General features: G+C 44.0%; 1 protein-coding gene across 3 annotated transcripts in view; it reads right to left on the minus strand.

Annotated features, from left to right (window-relative positions):
* MDGA2 (MAM domain containing glycosylphosphatidylinositol anchor 2) overlaps positions 1–18,811 on the minus strand; it is a 692,671-nt gene that overhangs the window by 463,081 nt on the left and 210,779 nt on the right. For all 3 annotated transcript variants that reach the window (XM_019496066.2, XM_014601296.3, XM_059723426.1), the window contains exon 2: positions 3,512–3,651. In XM_019496066.2, the coding sequence (XP_019351611.1) occupies positions 3,512–3,651 (140 nt within the window). The remainder of the gene's footprint in view (positions 1–3,511; positions 3,652–18,811) is intronic.

Genomic DNA, 18,811 nt, shown 5'->3' on the forward strand with positions numbered 1-18,811 from the left:
TCAGAGAACAGGTGGTCGGATAATTGAAGTTATTTGGTATGGGCCAAATTCTGGCACTTCCACTGAACGGTGTCTTAGCCCCATTCAAGTCAGCGAGTCCCACCCCAGGTGGCACCTTCTTCTCAGAAGTAAAGCATCAGAGCATAGCCCTGTGGTTTTTTCCCTCCCCTAAATAGTACTCCATTTTCCTCACGTCCTGAGCATTTTACACAAAAGTTGATATCTAAAAAGTGTTATTCCAGATAAAAAGCACAGCTAGTGTTTGCATGGATCCAGGGAACGAGAGTTAATGGACAATCGGAGAACAAAGGAGCACCCACCAAGCACTGAAGTCTTTCCCTCTCCCAGCTCCAATGCCAATATTGCATGATGCCATGTACATTTAAAAAAAGGAACGGAGGGCACTTTGGTTTGGATACCACCATAAAAAAAGGAGGGAGAGAAACAATTACCAAAGAAAATAAAACCAGCAGAGAAATAAACATTAAATGCATGCCTTTCAGAGATGCAGCAAACACAGGAGGAATAAAATGTTGCATATAATAATGGAACCGGTTTACAAGCCTCTCTTTTCTTAATGAGGATCTTGGAAAGCAATTGAAACAGGTAAGCTGTTCTAGCCTCCCCATCCTCTCCCACCTTGCACAAGTTGTACCGAGCCGCATCCAATTTAGAAGAAACGGTGTTTTGCACGTAGAGCCTGGGTTTGGACTGCTGATTGCAACTACCAGTTTGCCCTACTTGACCATGCGTAGAGCAGTTTTATCCATATAATAAAAAAAGGTGCAGTGTGTTGGCCTTACCTTTCAATGAGAACCTTTTAGAGCTAATACTAAACAATTTTTGAAATACCCCATTTTAAACAGGGAGCGAGAAAGAGCCTCGAAAGCATCAATGCAGTTCAAAAGTCTTTTTAAAGAGAAGAACACTGATTTTTAGACTCAAGATCCCTAGTGATTTCAGCTTCCCCAGTTGCTAGCTCAGCTGGACGCACTTCACATAATTCCCACTGACTTCAACGTGTGCTCCATGCAGGATTGCAAAATTGGGCTCCTGGAGTGAAAGAGGTAAATTTAATTCACCATAACTGCATAAAGCTCTTTTGCAATATTTTATTAAATTCAAATACAGATTGTGTTCAAATTTCTATGCAAAGGCTTCCTAACACAGAATGTGGCTTGCTCTCTCTCTCCTTTTTTTTGTTGTAATAACGGCAAATTAACCATATCAGGCTGCCAAAATTACCCACCAGAACAACTTCATTTTCATAATAAAGAAGAAATGTTCAGCTCCTTAATGCATAGTCAGGAGGCTGCTGAGCTTTCAGGCAAGCTGTGCACTCTCAATCATGGGTTGGGAACAGAAAACTCACTTGATCTATACCAACATGAGCTCTGAATGAGCAAAGGGAACAGAAACAGGTTTGGGCCTGTCATAGTTGCACCGTTATGATTAAAGTAGGCTTCCAGGTAAATTTTATACCTGGCCTAAGAGCTCTGTATAATGCACCTCTGTTGATCACCACACTCCACTTCTGCCAGGATAGTGTGAACCTGAGAAAGATGAGGGCATGTTTGAGGATCACTTGGGGATCCTCTATTTACTGAAACTAGAAGGGGAAAGAAGTCCCAAGAAGGACTGATTTGTTAGGAGCAAGATTTTTTTGTTTCCTTTCCTGCAACCAAAAGTGCCTTGTCCTATGGCAAAATTTCATGTGACCAATAACATACACATCTACCAGGGAGATTTCTCTGTCTACCATCGTGAGGCACAAAGGGTTACCAGCAGGTAGAAGGGAAGGTTGCACATGTCTCAAACAGGATCCATTACTAGCTGTCCTGAATAACACCGTGACAAAGAAGCCGTGTGAGTTTGCACAAAAGAAGGGGCTAGAGAAGCATTGCAACATGCAAGACCGGAGGTGGCCAGTGGAGCGGACAAAAAACTGACCAAAAGGCAGAGTAAACTGTTCAACGGCTTCCAGCAGCAGCTGAAGCCCCTCATTAGCTTTGACATTGGTACCCCACTCAGCACGCGATGTGAATCGACTCCGGAGACAACCTCCCAAGGCTCTTTGAGACCTGGCCCTCAGTCCTCAACCCACTGACTCTCTCCTGCACAACCTCGTTTGTCAATAGAGAAGAAAGAGACCTTGCCAAAATAAGGGCAAGAGAGACCAGAAATGGGTTCATGAAGAAATACAAGGGTCAGCAAAAGGAAAGCAAACCCAGACAATGCACACAAAAGAGTGAAGTAACACACACGCTGTTTGAGAGGCCCAAGTTGAATTCCACTAATGACGCACTGTGGAGGGACAGAAGAATGGGAATGGCCATATTATAACCCAACCAGGCCTGCTGCTTAAAATCTGATCTGTGCAATAAAGAATAGGTTTGAAAAAGCTGGTCTGATCATGAGTTGCACTTCTAGACCTCTCTGCACATTTGTGGTTTTAATCCACCTTCCTGCTCCAGAAACACCCAACTCCCTCTACCTTATGTAGGCTTCTGCACCAGGGGCTTTCTCTGGTATTTTATTTTAATGTGCTTCCTATTGCGCTGGCCCCGTATGTGTTGGGTTGCTTTTAGGCTCATAACATCTTCCTGAAAGCGGAGTTAAGACGAGTCGTTCCCCAGACAAGGGGGGGGCTGGACCCCATGATCTGTAAAGTCCCTTCCAGACCCGAACAACTATGAAAGACTCTTCCAACTGGTGTGAGGATAGATGGGGTGAAAAAAGTCACTGAAATTCCCTCTCGTTTCTTCTAGGAACCTGGTCCCCTCTAGGCATAAAAGAAAAGGATGCTTACATCTCTGTGAACTTGTCCTGTTTCCCCTAAATTTGGAAACCATAATATAGAGAAATCACATTCTCCATCACCAACTAGGCTAGCACAGTGCTTTCCAACCTCTTTAGACTCAAGGCATCTCTTGTTAGGCCCCCCCCTACCTTGGGGGTCTTCGAGAGGAGGCTGGACAGATATTTGGCTGGGGTGTTACGAACCTGGCACCCTTTCCTGCCCAGGGCAGGGGGTCGCACCTGATGACCTGTTTAGGTCCCTTCTGACCCTAAACACTATGTCACTATGTCAAGGCAGTCCTCAGAAAATGCCCACACTTAGCTTGCACTTGTTTCTTGAGTACAGAAAAATACAGGAGTAATTCTTCAATTGCAAAGAACTCAGAATGACTGCAACAAGTCAGAATGGTTTCAATCACGCTGGATTTCTATTTAAAATCTCTGGATTTATCTTGTGAATTATGTGTAGGTGTTTGCACATCTAACAGTGCTAAATTATGCAGCACCCTGTGTGGTACCCGTAAAAGGATCTCATGGCTCCCCGGATGCGAATCACTGGACTCGATGGTTTCTGTTCACTCAGAGTCTAGCACTCATCTGAGCAAACCTCTGCAATGTGTCCCCCCACAAAATCAGATGACCCGAACAGGCTGGGAAGGTGGACAGCAGGACGGTCACGGGGCACCCAGCAACAACACGGGTCGGGACTCACCTGTGGCCGAGGATGGCCCGTGACCAAGCAGGTCAGCTCCAGAGTCTCCCCCTCACGGATGGTGTATACTCGCTCCGAGTACCGCTCCTCCTCGATGTTACACGCCAGGCCTGAGTGAACAATCCTCACCGTGGGTGGGGCTGTCAAACCAGTAGAGAAAAACCTCATCAGTAAAGCATTTGTGCATGCAGTGCCTTGCCCCCCGCCCTCCATCAACAGCATTCATCATAGACCCAGAGAGGCCCCATATAACTTCCTGAGCTCCTATGAGTGTCAAACAAGGCTGTCTGAAGAAACAACACTTCACTCTGCTTTGCATATAGAAACCAGGGACATCCCCATGCATATAGACGCTGTAGGATTCGTGTAGTCTGTTAAAGAAACAGACTGTAAGAGGATATGATACATTTGTCTGCAAGCATGGCTCAACCCTCCTCGAACCCACGGCTTGCACAGAGAGAGACACACCATCGAAGTGCTCATATTGGCAGGGCGCAAGTTGCTAAGCCCTCGGCCAAAGGCAATGGCAGGACATCCTTCCTGCCAGCAACAAGGGCTTAACACAGATGCTCACCCCTGTTGCCCAATGCCACCCATTTTTCAATACTAGAAGCAACTGAACACGTTAAATTTGAGCAGCAGGAAGAGGCAGGGAAAGAAGGTACCCGTCTGCAGCAGGAGCTACATTAATCCACAGGATGACTGGAAGACCCACCTCTGAGGACTAACTTTGGCCCCTGGGATAAATGCTTGACACCCCTGCCTTAGAGAGAGATGAGGAGCTGATACAGATACATTAACAAGGGAGGAAAGGTAGCAGAGGCAGCGAGAAGACGGGTGTGCATTGGGCAACACTGCCTGGGAACACCCCTGCCCAGGAAAGGGCTACAGATAAACAAGGGCAGTTTGGGGAATAGCATCATAAGTATGCACAGAAGCCTTGGGTTCAATCTGTTTCTATAACTTGGAAGAAGGTGAGAAACCTAGGGGGTAAAATAGAGGAAGACAGAGGGGTTATATACTAGCGAGATCAATCTGCTGATGCCAATCAGCATGGGACAGCTAGAATCTCCCTTGCTAGCTCAGTTGTATTTGGATCAAATGCTTGTAATGCCCGGTGGGTATCGTCTTTAATAACTGTGGTAGCATTGCCTTCTAATATATGGCCGGTATTTGTTAGAGTACTTCCAAGTGCCTGTTGACAGAAACTGCATGACTGCTCCCGGCCTTAGGATTTAATTAAGAAATTGCAGTGGCTTTACTGAGGCGGTCAGGTTTTTTCTCCCCCAACTAGTGAAATCAGGGCTCATGGGATGCCCTGAAAGGACATCCATCCTATGCAGGAGGTGCAGGGGCAGCACACACTTGTTCACACCACTTACAAAGAGGGCCCAACCCACAGCCTGGTCAACAGAGGGGTACAGTGTATTTGCCCCTTCCCTTCCCCAGCCATTCACATTCATGGAGCTCCCTGAAGACCTAGCCAACACGATACACCTTGATATATGACTGTTATTTAGATGCATCTACAGCAACGACTGGACTGGAAACACCCACTTGCTTCATGTAGGCACTGAACAAGTGGGAACGCAGGAGTTGTAGGCATCGGCACATAGGACCAGAACGGTCCCCCTGGGTGAGAGTATAGTCCCCTGTTGTCCTAAGCAATTGTATGGCATTGTCCATTATATTTACTGCCATGGAGCAGCTCAGACCCAGGGACCAGATGCATCGATGCTTTTCCCACTTCATGAGACTCAGCCAGTCTTTCCAGACTTGATGTGAAGACAAAGTCGGTGCCTGGATCTGAACGCCGCAGACTCCCGGAAAGTTTGGCTCCACCGCCAGAACTCAAATGTAGGGCACCAGCTCATTCAGATGGTGCAAGTCTTGGCACCTCATTTAGGATCCACAGTGACGAAGCTAAGGGCGTGTGTCAATAGGAGTAAAGGATGAGCTGGACAAAGCCATTTTGTTATCTCAGGTACTGTCAGCAAAACAGTGCAAAATGAGAGAAATTAAATTGCAATAAGAACCTGCAAGGTGGTACTACACTGTACCATTTACCATGGCTTTGTTCAGGGTTTTCCAGGTACATCTGACCCTTAGCATCACAGAACAGCCTTCTCCCTACCCCAGGCATGAGCTAAAGGACTAACTTCATTAGCTGGCAACAAGTGTAGTATCTAGTTACCATTCAATCCCACAAAAGGCTGCCAAGCTATTTAACCAATACCTAGCTATCCCCGGAGGAAGCCCTTTCTAGACTCTTCTGCACCGGTTTCATTTGGGGTTTTCTTTTATTTTTCCTTTAATTTCCAGATGAATTTCCCCATTATTGTTCTTTTTATTACATATCTTTCTAAATGTATTGCCACATTCATTAGGCATACGAGATGCTTTAATTAAAACATTAAAATTAGGGAATAGGCACAGTGGGACCAATCCAACTCCTGTGTAAAAAGCATATTCAAATCATTCAATGGGTTGGACTGGACTGAAATGTTTTGGAACCAGAGCTTGGATTTAAAAGGAGTCCATTTTCTTTTATTTCTTTGTATACTTAACCTGTACTACGGAAAAGTCAAATGCTTTTATCTGCACTACAGGCACAGCATGTTTTGCATATGCAGACACTCCGGTTGTAATATTGGATGCACAAATTACAGGCATATTTTAATAGTTCAATAGAGCATATCTGTTTCTATGAGACATTCAGTATTTCTGAAGCATATAATTCCTGCACATTAAAATTCCAAGAGAGTGGATCAATAGCAAGACAAGGTCGAACCCGAGTTTCAATACCCTTGCTGAATGAAACGGAACAGGGAAATAAACAGCACAGACGGTAAAGAGTAGATCGGATGTAGGGGGAAAGAAAAGTGTTCAGCTTAATACTCTTTGGTGCTATTCAATGCTCTTAGGAGACATGCTCTTATTGGGTAAGGACTAAACGTAGGCTTTTTAACCAGGCAGAGAGAGGCTCTACAATCAGAAGCACTTGCACAGAGTGACAGCACAGCAAAAGGATATCCTGTGGCCCAATCTGGGCCCAAAGCAGCTCCGAGACACAGAGTCCTAGGACTCTGCAAAGACGCATGCATGCTCACTGTGACATGCAGCATGTAGAGACAAAGCATTAAGCGGGGACCACAGCAGATTACAAGTCTGCCCCACGCTCCGGAGCCTGTGCTTTGCATACAAGCGCCCAATTTGCACCTGCCATTAGGGCATTTGCAAATGCACGGTTCATAATTGTATTTTACATATCTGACCCTGGGAGACCTGGCACTTCATGAGAATGAGTGTCAAGCAAAGACGCCCAGGATAGCAGAGTGACAGTGGACTGAATGAAGAGAAACAGCATAATTAGATCTGGCCAGCCTGGCTCAATCTCTAGCTCTTCACCACCTGGAACTGCATCTGACAATCCCCATCTTCGGTATTTAAATAATGTTCAGTTTGCTTGGCCTATGTCAGCCTTTTCTGTAATCATATAAGAAATCTGTCCTCATTGCTCGCTGATCCCAAGAGCACAGCCTGGCGGGTACATTTTCTTTGCAATGGACCGGATCCCGGGCTTAACCAGGTTCGTGCAATACGAATAGTAGACAGCGAAGATTAATTTTGAAGGCTTTCGACTGGAGTAGCAACAAGATTCCAGTTTTGACACCTAAAAGTAAGCAAGGCTATTCAGACATTGTTAGTTCACACCCTCCGAGGTGAACTGTACCCAGCATTTTCTTTTGCCATTATTTGGGGGGGGGAAGCAGCTCTGGTTTACAGAGAAGTAGCAACCAGGAAAATGAATCATCTTCCATGTCCTTTAAGCGTGGCTGCATATGCACACTATACCCAACACACTCCAAAAATCAGCTAGCAAACTATGTGCCTGCCCACCTCTTTGTATATCCATCTGTATTCAGACAGAATACAGGGTCTCTCTGCATTGCCCGCTCTGTTGTTACTCCGATGAAGAGTGTCGTGCCCAATATGAGCCTTCAGTTTATTCAAGGTGACCTGATCTCTCCAGGAACCAAGCTGACATTTAGTGTCTCTCAAGCAAGCAAGATACTCATGTCATCTTATATATGTAGGACCAGATCCCATCAGAAGCACTCGAACTCCACATCAGGGGTTTCAATGCAAGAAACTCCTCAGTGTGACCAAGTACCACAATGTGACCCTTAAACACCCCCCTCCCTGTTCTGAGCATCACTAAACTATTGATAACAGAGTGCTAAAAAAATTAATTTACGATACAAGTTTTCCGGTAGAAAGAATGTGGACTTGTAATATTTTCTATTAGTCATTCACTAACCGGTGAGTGCGTTTTACAGCCTAAATTAGCAGTTTTATCTCTCTGCCATTTGAATTAAACCTTACAAGGCTGTTTGCTCAAGCAGAAATGCAATGCAAGAATGTTTCCTTGGTGTCCTCCAGACTGTACAATCCTGTGCTGTGAAGACTGTCAAGGTGTCACGGCAGCTCTTCCCTTTTGTACAGCTTGCGAGAGGACGCAAGTCCCCCCGCTGTCTATGGAGCAGAGCTACTGCACCCTTTGCTCTGCACTTCCAAGGATCCGGAGGAATTAGGGCCAAAGCTGCCCCTCCAGCTAGGAAATAAGTTGCATCTTTGCAAAGGTGCTGTCAAAGTGGGTAGCAGCATTGCATCTCTGCCCTTCAGGACACTCTCCAAAACCTGAGAACAAAACCCCCCAGTACTCCTCAGTGCTCTCCTCCGCTATGCCGCTGCGCTGAAACAGCAAAGCAAGAGGTCTTGCATTTTATCTAGCATGCTCCTTGGTTTCTTCCTACAACCTTGCCAACCATACAGAGCCCAGGAAGGTAGCAGGTTTTGAGCGGTGAAGCCGTCATGCCGGTGTCTGGAGTCTAAGGTGAAGAGATGCAGAACCGTAAGCGCTGCTGGGAAAGAGCAACCTGTCACGATAGCACTTAACACCCACAAAGACCAAATCCTATGAATCCATGACTAGCATCAAAAAGAACAACCCACCCTGGCCAGCCCCACGGCAGACTATTGGCTCATTTCCTTTCTTAAAAGCACATTCAAATGGACGTGAAATGCTGTAAGACCTTCCAATCTGAGCAGGCATGCATCAGACAAAACTAGGCTGAGATGTTGTTTATGGGGGTCTCTTATCTTGATGTTCAAGTTTCGTTTGAAGCTGTTTTGGTCCTTCTGTCACTCCCTCATTTTTAATGTATGCCATTTACTTCTTGTAAGCCACCTTGAGCCTTTATTAGCAAAGGTAGCACAAAAATGGAATAAGTAAATAAAATGCAAATATCATTAATAAAAAAAGGAATCAATTCCCCAAACCCCAGAATGAACACAATACATCTCTGTAGGCATGGGGCTTTAGTAGTGGTGGTCTTGAACCTACAGCACAGACCAAATACCCCACTTTCAATTTTCAAAGGGTTTCAGTCGGGATCCAGAGCTCAAGGCCAACTTCTCGTCCTGGCTGATAAACAACTGAAGCAAAAAAATCAAATTGCAAACGTCCGGGAGGACCCAAACTTTGGAAATAGTCAGCTCTGCCCCATGTTTTCCAATGAAGACCCAAATCTGCAAGCCAGTATTTTTTGAACTGCTGAATAAAAACCCACCAGTCGTCTAGCAAGAGAGACGAGCGGGCCACTTTGAGCTAAACCGGTGCCACGGAGCCAGCAGAGGGTGCTATCAGATTATTATGGCTCTCCACCTCCGGCACAGCAGGGCTGGGAAACGGAGCATCTGCTGCTACCCGAGTTTTCTACACACGTCCATGCACCCTGGCAGGCCCACGTGGCTTGAAACATATTTAACGATGTCTTTCTCTCACACCTCCAATCACTGCTGAACGATGAGGAGTGGAAAAGACGCGAGGAAAAAAAAAAAAGACCCTCCAGTTTTTCTTTGCTCAAGTGCAGCATTTATGCATTCATTAAGTATTTCCAGCACTCTGATTTTAATTTTAAGGTATGGCAGGCCTTGGGAAGTGTTTAGATGCTAAACTGTGTGGCTGCTATCAGGAAGGCCGTGACAGCTCGCTCCAAAATGATCTCTACATCTGTCTGTGGGGCCTTTGAAACCAAGACATGAGTGGAAACTGCTGACTACCTTTGAAGATGGAGGCTTTGATTCCAGAGCAAACGGGCTGGGTGTTTTTGAAGTAAGCCTTACTTTTAAAAGCTGCCATTTTCCCGGCCTTTTGATAAAGTTTAATTTAAAACCAGCAGCTACCCTCCATCATCTGTCAAAGTTTTGGTAGGTTCTCCAATCCCACCCCGCACCCATGCCATTTTTTCAAAAACAAAATTAAAATACAAATGTTAAATATTTCATGGTGCGGCATTGCTCTGGGGTGTTTTACTCTCTCTGGATTTCTGGTTTCAGTTTTCAAAGTCAAATGAGCACCGTTATTTGAGAGCACTTCAAGTATACACACGGATACACGTGTGCACAAACACGGTATCTGGGAGTTGTGCCTTTAACATCAGACTTAGCTTAGCTTCTGCTGCATTTTCACAACAGAGTGACCTTTGCATATAGTACACCTGCACATACAGAATTACCACCTTGGAGCATATAAAATACTCATTGCCGTCACAGTGCAAGGCGAGGAGTTCATGTCATAAAATCTGACTTTAAATCAGCACAGCACAATACTTCAGCAGGTATTTCACTTTAAGCATGTCAGCAGTCTCAATCCCACAGGACAAGTCCTAGACTCAAAGTTAGGTACATCTTATAACTCATCTGCAAACCCCCGAGGCAGGGACCATCTTTTTGTTCAGATTTGTACAAAACTTAGCTCGTATAAGGACCGCAGACATCAAAAAAGCAGACTTCGACTAGCTCCTGATGGGCAGGATCCTCTGGGAGGCCAGTCTGAGGGGGAAAAGGAGTCCAGGAGAGCTAGTTGTATTTCAAATAAACCTTACTGAGAGTACAGAAACCTTACTGAGAGTGCAGGAACGAACCATCCCGATGTGCAGGAAGACTAGCAAGTATGGCAGAAGAGCGGCTTGGTTTAGCAGGCAACTCTTCAGTTATGGCAGAAGAGCAGCTTGGTTTAGCAGGCAACTCTTCAGTAAGCTAAATCATAAAAAGATGTTAATAAGGAGTTAAAACTTGGATGAACTAGGGAGAAGTATAAGCGTATTGCTCAGGCATGCAGGGATGAAGTCCAGAAGCACACAGCACAACTGGAGTTGCTGCCAGCAAGGGATGCGGAGGGTAACAAGAAGGGTTACTACACGTGTGTTGGGAACAAGAGAAGGATCAGGGAAACTGTGGGTCCCGTACTGAACGGGGGAAGCAACCCTGTGACAGAGGATGCAAAAGAGGCTGAAGTGCTCAATGCTTTCCACCTCGGTCTTCACAGGCAAGGTCAGCTCCCAGACTACCGCACCGGGCAGCACAGTGTGGGGAGGAGGTGAGCAGCTATAAGCAGTGAAAGAACAGGTTAGGGACTATCTAGAAAAGGTGGACATATACAATCCCATGGGGCAGGACAGGATGCACCCAAGGGCGGTGAGGGAGTTGGCTGACGTGACTGCAGAGCCAATGGCCATTGTCTTTGAAAAAACTTGCGGCAGTTGTTAGAGGTCCCAGATGATTAGAAAAGGGCAAATATAGTGCCCATCTTTAAGAAGGGGGGAAAAAGGAGGGTCCAGGGAACTACAGACCAGTCAGCCTCACCTCAGTCCATGCAAAAAGCATGGATCAGGTCCACAAAGAATCCATTTCTAAGCACTTGGAGGAGAAGAAGGTGATTGGGAACAATGAGCATGAATTCACCAAGGGCAAGACATGCCTGACCAACCTGATTACTTCCTATGATGAGTTGACTGGCTCAGTGGATGCAGGGAGAGCAGTGGACATGATATACTTTGACTTTAGCAAGGCTTTTGATACCATCTCCCACAGCATTCTTGCAAGAAAGCTAAAGAAGTACAGGTTGGATGAATGGGGGCTGTAAGGTGGATAGCAAACTAGGCTCAGAGGATAGTAATCAATGGATGGATGCATAGTTGGCAGTGAGAATCAAGTGGAGTGCCCCAGGGGTAGGTCCTGAGGCCATATTTTTTTTTTTCCAATATCTTCAGCAATGACCTGGAAGATGCCATAGACTGCACCCTCAGCAAGTTTGTGGATGACACCAAGCCGGGAGGAGTAGTAGATATGCTAGAAGAAGGGCTAGGATTCAGAGAGACTTAGACAAATTGAAGGATTGGATACAAAAAAAAAAAAAAGTCTTGTGATGTTCAATATGGACAAGTGCAAAGTCCTGCACTTAGGATAGAACAATTTGCATGCACCAGTACCGGCTGGGGGTGACTGCCTAAGTAGGCAGCTCTGCAGAATAGGACCCTGGGGTGACAGTGGACAGTAAGATGCATACAAGTCAGCACTGTGCCCTTGTTGCCAAGAAGGCTACTGGCATCCTGGGCTGCATTGGTAGGAGTGTGGCCAGCAGGTCAAGGGAAGTGATTCTTCCTCTCTATTCGTTACTCGTGAAGCCACATTTGGAGTCCTGTGTCCAGTTTTGAGCCCCACACTACAGAAAGGATGTGGAAAAATTGGAGGTTGTCCAGTAGAGAGTAATGGAAATGATTCAGTGGCTGGGGCACATGACTTGTGAGGAGGCCGAGGGAACTGGGCTGATTTAGTCTGCAGAAGAGAAGACCGAGGGGGATTTGATAGCAGCCTTCACCTCCCTGCAGGGGGGCTGCAAAGAGGATGGAGCTGAACTGTTCTCAGTGGGGGCAGATGACAGGGCAAGGAGCAATGGGCTCACATTGCAGCAAGGGAAGTTGAGGTTGGATATTAGGAAAGACTATTACAAAAAGGGTAGTAAAGCACTGGAACAGGTTACCCAGAAAGGTAGTAGAAGCTCCATCCTTGGAGCTGTTTAAGACCAGGTAGACAAAGCCTTGGCTGGGATGATGTAGTTGGGGCTGGTCCTGCTTGGAGCAGGGGGCTGGACTAAATGCGACTTCCTGAGGTCCCTTCCAGCCTCATTTTCTATGATATACATAAGAACTGTCATTTCCTGGGTCATACTGTAGTTGCCTAGCATCCTGTCACAGTAACAGAGAGTTGATGCTGAAAGGGAGAGTGGACAGAGTATGACCAGAGTTTTTTCCACTGTCCCTCACCCACTTGAAGTCTCCAGTATTTAAGGTCTAGGAAGATTTAAGGTGTTACCCCATGCTCAATAGCTACTGATTTACCTTTCCACCAAGAATTTGCCTAACCGCTTTTTGAAACTGGTTACATTGCCAGCTTGCACAAACTCCTGTAGCAATGAGTTCCACACTTACTTGCACACCGTGTGAAAAATACCTTTCTTTTGTTAGCTTTAAACTAACTACAGCCTAGTTTCAGGTTATGCCCCTAGTCCTTGTTTTATAAGAGACAATGAAGAATAACTCCCTATCGGCTCTCTCATCATTTAGTATTTTGTAAACTCTTTTCATGTCCCCTCTCTTTTCTAAACTCAACAAACCTAACCTCTTTAGTTTCTCCTCATATGGAAGACCCTCCATCCCACTAATCATCCTTGCTGCCCGTCTCTTCGCCTTCTCCAGTGCTTCTATATCCCTTTTGAGGTGTGGCGACCAGAACTGGGTACCGTATTCAAGGTGTGGATGCACCATGGCTTGATGATGGGGTATTATGTTAGTTGCCATTTTGTTTGAAACAAGAGCCCATAATTGTAGCAGTATGACAACACAAATAAAGTATCTTGCTGGACTGGGGTCATAACGCATCAAGGGAAGGAGGACTCCAGCAAATCCAGAAGGGTTGCAGTCTTTTAAATTCATATTACTTTTTAAGTGTCTTGCAGTTTAGGGCTGGATTCTCTTCAACTTCTTAGGCTTCTGAATAGTACTTGGGTCTGGTTTAAGTGTGATCCCACTTCACTCTGTTCAAATCTGTGAAAACATTAGCGTGCCCAATGGTGATGACCTTCACCTTGAAAGGAAGGAGCAGAGAGCAAGTAGGAGGAGGAGCGCCCATCCAGCTTCGTATTACTGATCTTTCAGGGACTTGAGCAGGGTGAAGTAGGATCACACACAAACATTGAGGCATCTAAATGGTGCTTAGCATCCATCTGTTACTGTGTACACATCTGTTTAATATCCATTAGACCTGGAGAAGCAATAGATGCAAGCAAAAAAAAAAAAAAAAATCAAATGCTGAATCCAAGCATGGAAGGAGTGTACAGTGCTTTAAATAAAAAGCAAATGAATATGTCAAAAATTTCCCGTTAAAAACTTTTTTTTTATGGTTCAGAAGATATTACATAATTATGAAATGTCACCTCCCTTTCAACTCTAAGCATATTCATTACAGCTCCCTCTAAAACATGCCTCCAAGGATTAAATACCAGACGAGACATTAGAGTCGTACACTACTTGGCATTTATTTTGTTTGGTGGCATTTAGAGGAATTTGTCTTGTGATTATACATAGTAAATATTGCATAAAAGAACCCTTCATGCTTCTTGTCTTGGCAGAAGATATACCTAATGCAACAGAACCAAGGATGAGATCAGAAATGAAAATTAAAAAAAAAAAAATTTATATATATATATATATATATATATATATATATATATATATATATATACCCAGACTTTCGTTACAAACCAAAACAGCACCAAGATATTCTTTATTTACCGATGAAAGAAGTGCCTGATCATGTACATATTCTGGTGTCGTACAGAAAATATGGCAGGCCGGAAAGAATAAAAGTGTAAGGTCTGAAAGCTGGAACCATTATGCTTCATGGAATAAACATATATGGGTTTTGTTTTTCACATTTCAGTTACAAAGAAAAACGTAACATCTCACTTGCCCCTCCCCACTCACGTAACTGATGGTTCAAATCAAAAGATGAATGAATAGAATCCATTTTTCTTTTTTAACATCATGAGTTTTTATCCAATCTCATAGTTTTTTAGGGCCTTACTAGCACTGAATAATAATAATGATAATAAAAAACCCACCAACAAGGTCAACCAGAATTTTTGATAGACAAGTAAAGAACTGAAATTTTCAGAAAGATCACTTAAAGTTTTGATGGTGGACAGTCCTCTTGAAACCAAGCTAGAGAAAGGCTGAAGAAACATGCCTTATGAAAATCAGAAAAAATGTCGAAAACCAAATGGAGACAATCCTCTCCACCTGTCTTTGCATTAATGGATACAAAACTAAACCAAGCTATCAACTTGTGTCTTGCACACATCAGGCATCATCTCACTGTCAGTGAAGTCTGCCCTTTGTCTTCAGTGCCAACAGAACCAGATTCAAAATATTAAAATGGTAGGTTTTCATTCCTACCCATTGAACCTAGAAAGGACATTCCCATGTCCTCACTTACAGTATCTGCTCACAACCACCAATTTCAGAAGTGTTGCAACCAATGGAGTCATCTGGTCACTGAAGTCATACTGCACCTTTTTAATAAGAAGCCATTACATGACGATTGACTCACATGCATCATATCTGATTGCCATTCACAGTTTGACCTCCAATAACGCAGCAAAATCATAGAATCATAGAAAACGAGGGTGTGAAGGGACCTCAGGAGCTCTTATCTAGTCCAACCCCCAAAGCAGGACCAGCCCCAACTACATCATCCCAGCCAGAAAATATTTTGGAGGATCACAGGTGTACTTCGTTGCATTAAATTTGCCCTTCATACTTTCTAGTTAATAACATTTCACTGTGAGAGAGAAAAATGGTATCAACTCAATAAGATTCCTGCACCATCTTGTTTCCTAGACATTGGCCACCAAGTTGAAAGACAACAATTTTTACCTCTTAAACAAAGAAAGAAAAAACTTAGCTAGTCAGATGCATGTACCCCTTTCCACAGTATATCGATTTATCCAGGTATCCAGACTATAGGGCATCAAATGAAAGTCATCAGAATGCATCGTACTAACACTAAGAAAGCAATCCTGTGAAATCTTTAGACTACTCTAATATTGAATATTTGTCATATATTCAGAAGTGCATCATGTCAATTAACAGTGCGGCATACTCCAATGCTTGCTCATGATTTGAAACGAGGACATTATTTTTATTATTTCAAATCAGCGAAGAAGGAAAGAAAATCTTTAAAACATGACAATTCAAGAAATAGCATTTTCCTGACAGAAGAAATAACGTGGCCTCCCCCTCCACCCAAATTCCTCTATCGAACTGGAACATTCCCACTGTTCGAGAACCAGATACTGACAGACACCAACCATATGTCATAGATCATAAGTTTTTAATACTTACCCAGCAGGGGGAACAATAAACAGCAGTGTAATGAGTTGTAAGGGGAAAAAATTCTAACCGTTTCTAGAAACAGAACGATGTTTCCTTTAACTTAATAGATATTCTGCGGATAAGCTTTGCAGTGTCAAAATTAGGTCAGCCTCACACGGTAGTGTTGGGAAGCAGTTCTGTGATTTAATTATCTCTGTGTTTTTTTTAGTTAGTGCTATCAATCAAGAAAGCTTCCAGAGCTCTGGAAATACAGCACAAATCACAGAAATATGGGTAAACATTAAGCGGTAATGCAAAATCTGTCCAGTCAACAGGGAAAGGAGCCTTCCTACTGCTCTCATAAGCCCTGCTGTAAGGTCATCTCCGGGTGAGCTCACCAGTGTTGACACAACAGATGCTGGCATTTCCAATAAGTGAAAATATCTGAGGATCTATTCATCAAGCTGAAGCTCTCTCTTTTCAGTTGAGCTGTCAGCACCACCTCCATTTTCTACCAAAACATTTGTTGGCAAACTGTAGTCACTACAATGTTATTTTAAGCCCAGCTAAAGAAAGACCAACATGCCTCAAAAATATTCTAGAGCTGTAAATGTTTTTAAGGAAATGGGTTTTTTTGGTTTTCTTTCTAAAGAACTTAAGGGTGCATCTACACGTGCATTAACAAACTTTAGTTAATGTGCATTAAATCTAGAACATCCATTGTGAGGTACTAAGCAAATGTGCATTAGCCGGTCTTAATGCACATTAACTATAGAGAACGGGGTTTTTTTAGTGATGCCTACTGCACCTTAGCTTATTTTAATGCCCATTAACTAAATAGCATGCTTTTTAGTGATGCCTTAATGCACATTAAAATAGGCTAATGCACATTAAAGTGCACTTGTAGACATGCCGTGAAATTTGGGGTTTTCAAAAATGAGGATTCTGTAACGTGTTTCAAGTTAGGTCTCTTAAAACAGATAGCCACGTCTGAAAATCCAGCCTCAATATTTGGGAATGCATTGGGCAAACAGGCCTGAGGCCCAAGTGTCTTTGTTTAGTCACCAAACAGTTTATTCTGTTTCCTGCCAACACCTTTTCAACATGGTTCAACTCTGCTCAGTTCATCATCACAAATAACAAGAACTTCTGTGAATGCATCTACACTGCTAGCAAGTGCCAGCCTCACTGCTGTCCTCAAGGCCAAACCCACTGGACATCTGTACTAAAAACACTTCAGAGATCTTGACCCTGTGGATACAACCCAGCCTCACTTCCAGAGACTTCTTCAACATCAGGGTGCAAGCCAGGCCCTTTCCAAGCCTGTTCCCATCTACGCTGTAGGCCCCAACCCTGGAAAGTCCATCTGCAGCAACTCTTCAGCTTTCTGTTTTTTGTCCTCTACATCTTGATCTACAGACAGCAATTAGACACACACAGAAAGAAGACCACCAATTGTTGAGGAACAAGAAGCTATTACTCTCTGTGATGTGAGTGGCAAGGGATAATAGATGGCTCAGGGTGGTTTAGGTTGATTGAGAGCAAATCCTAGAGTCGATCCCAGATAGCAGCTATACCCAGTGCTTGCTCAGTCCACGGCTTTGATGGTAGAAAAAGTGATGTGTGTGATACCCTCTTGCCTGCTACTTAACAGACCAGGAACACCACAGCTTATTTTTCTTATAGCCAAACAGTCCAAATAGCTTGGGTGGATAGGCATTGTATAAAAAGAATATATATATATATAAGTTAAAAAATCATACCACACTTCAGGTGATAGGGACTCAGCATTCACACGTGCATTTTTAAGGTGATGTTTGGATTTTTTTGTCAATGTCAGACTTTTGCGAGCTAAGGCTTCCAAGGCACGGGAAATACTGACTATTTTCCAGAGTCTCACTGTGAATCTGAATTACTGGAGCTGGGGATTGTTCGTTAAGAGCTTGTTGATGGAGGACCACAGTCTTCTGAATGTTAAGTGTCAGTCTCATTTTCTTATATGCCTCAGTAACGATGTCAACAATTGCCTGAAGCTCTGCTTCTGGGTAAGCACAGACTAAAGCATCATCAGCATACTGGAGCTTGATGATTGAGGTCAGGGTGTTCTTGGTATTGGTTCAGAGTTGGCTGAGATTAAACAACTTACCATCCATTCAGTATCCTAGCTCCACTTCTACTGGAAGCTTGTTGGTGTCATTGCAGCCTTCGGACACCGGAAGAAACGGGTGTTCAAAGATCGTGACATCAGATCTAAAGCCAAGCTTGTGATTTATCAAGCACTTACTTGTGATTCCCACCTAACCGTATAAAGCTGAGACATGGACAACATAAGTCAAGTCGCAGGAGAAGTAACATCGATGCTACCTACAGAAGATCCTTTGAATCCAGTGGGAAGATAGATGCACTGACATTAGCGTACTGTCACAACTCACAAGGAAATTTCATATACATCGAGGCAATGACCATCCAACATCAACTTTGCTGGGCTGGCCGTGTCATCTGAATGTCCAACTCCAGATTCCCAAAGCAAGTTTTACTCTCCCAGCTCAGTCAAGGCATATGCTCAAGAGGATGGCCGAGAAAGCGTTTTAAAGGATGTCCTCAACCTCAAGGCCAACTTGAAAAAAATTAACATCAAGCATCAATTCCTGGGAAACTACTGCCTAGAAGTGCCCCAAATGGAAGAAGAGTTTGCTGCAAGGATCTCAGTACTTTGAAACCTTGTGATGGCAACAGGAGATGGAAAAGCAGGAGTGACAGAAATAGCATGCTGCAGACTGAATCAGGAATCCAGAACCATCCAACCCATGGGTGGAAATACGTGCATGAGTTGCAACAGAGTCTGTTGATCCCGGATCAGCCGCATCAGCCATCTTCTGACCCACAGATAAAGCAATCGTGCAAAACAACCATCCTCCACTATGAGGGACTGCCAATATATACACACTTAGCATTCCCATCACCCAGAACCCCAAATGAAGAATTTAATCAATAGCTTGGATATTGTATTTAATCATACCTG

The sequence above is a fragment of the Alligator mississippiensis genome, chromosome 2 (genome assembly GCF_030867095.1).
Source record: "Alligator mississippiensis isolate rAllMis1 chromosome 2, rAllMis1, whole genome shotgun sequence".
In the NCBI taxonomy this organism is placed as follows: Eukaryota; Metazoa; Chordata; order Crocodylia; family Alligatoridae; genus Alligator; species Alligator mississippiensis.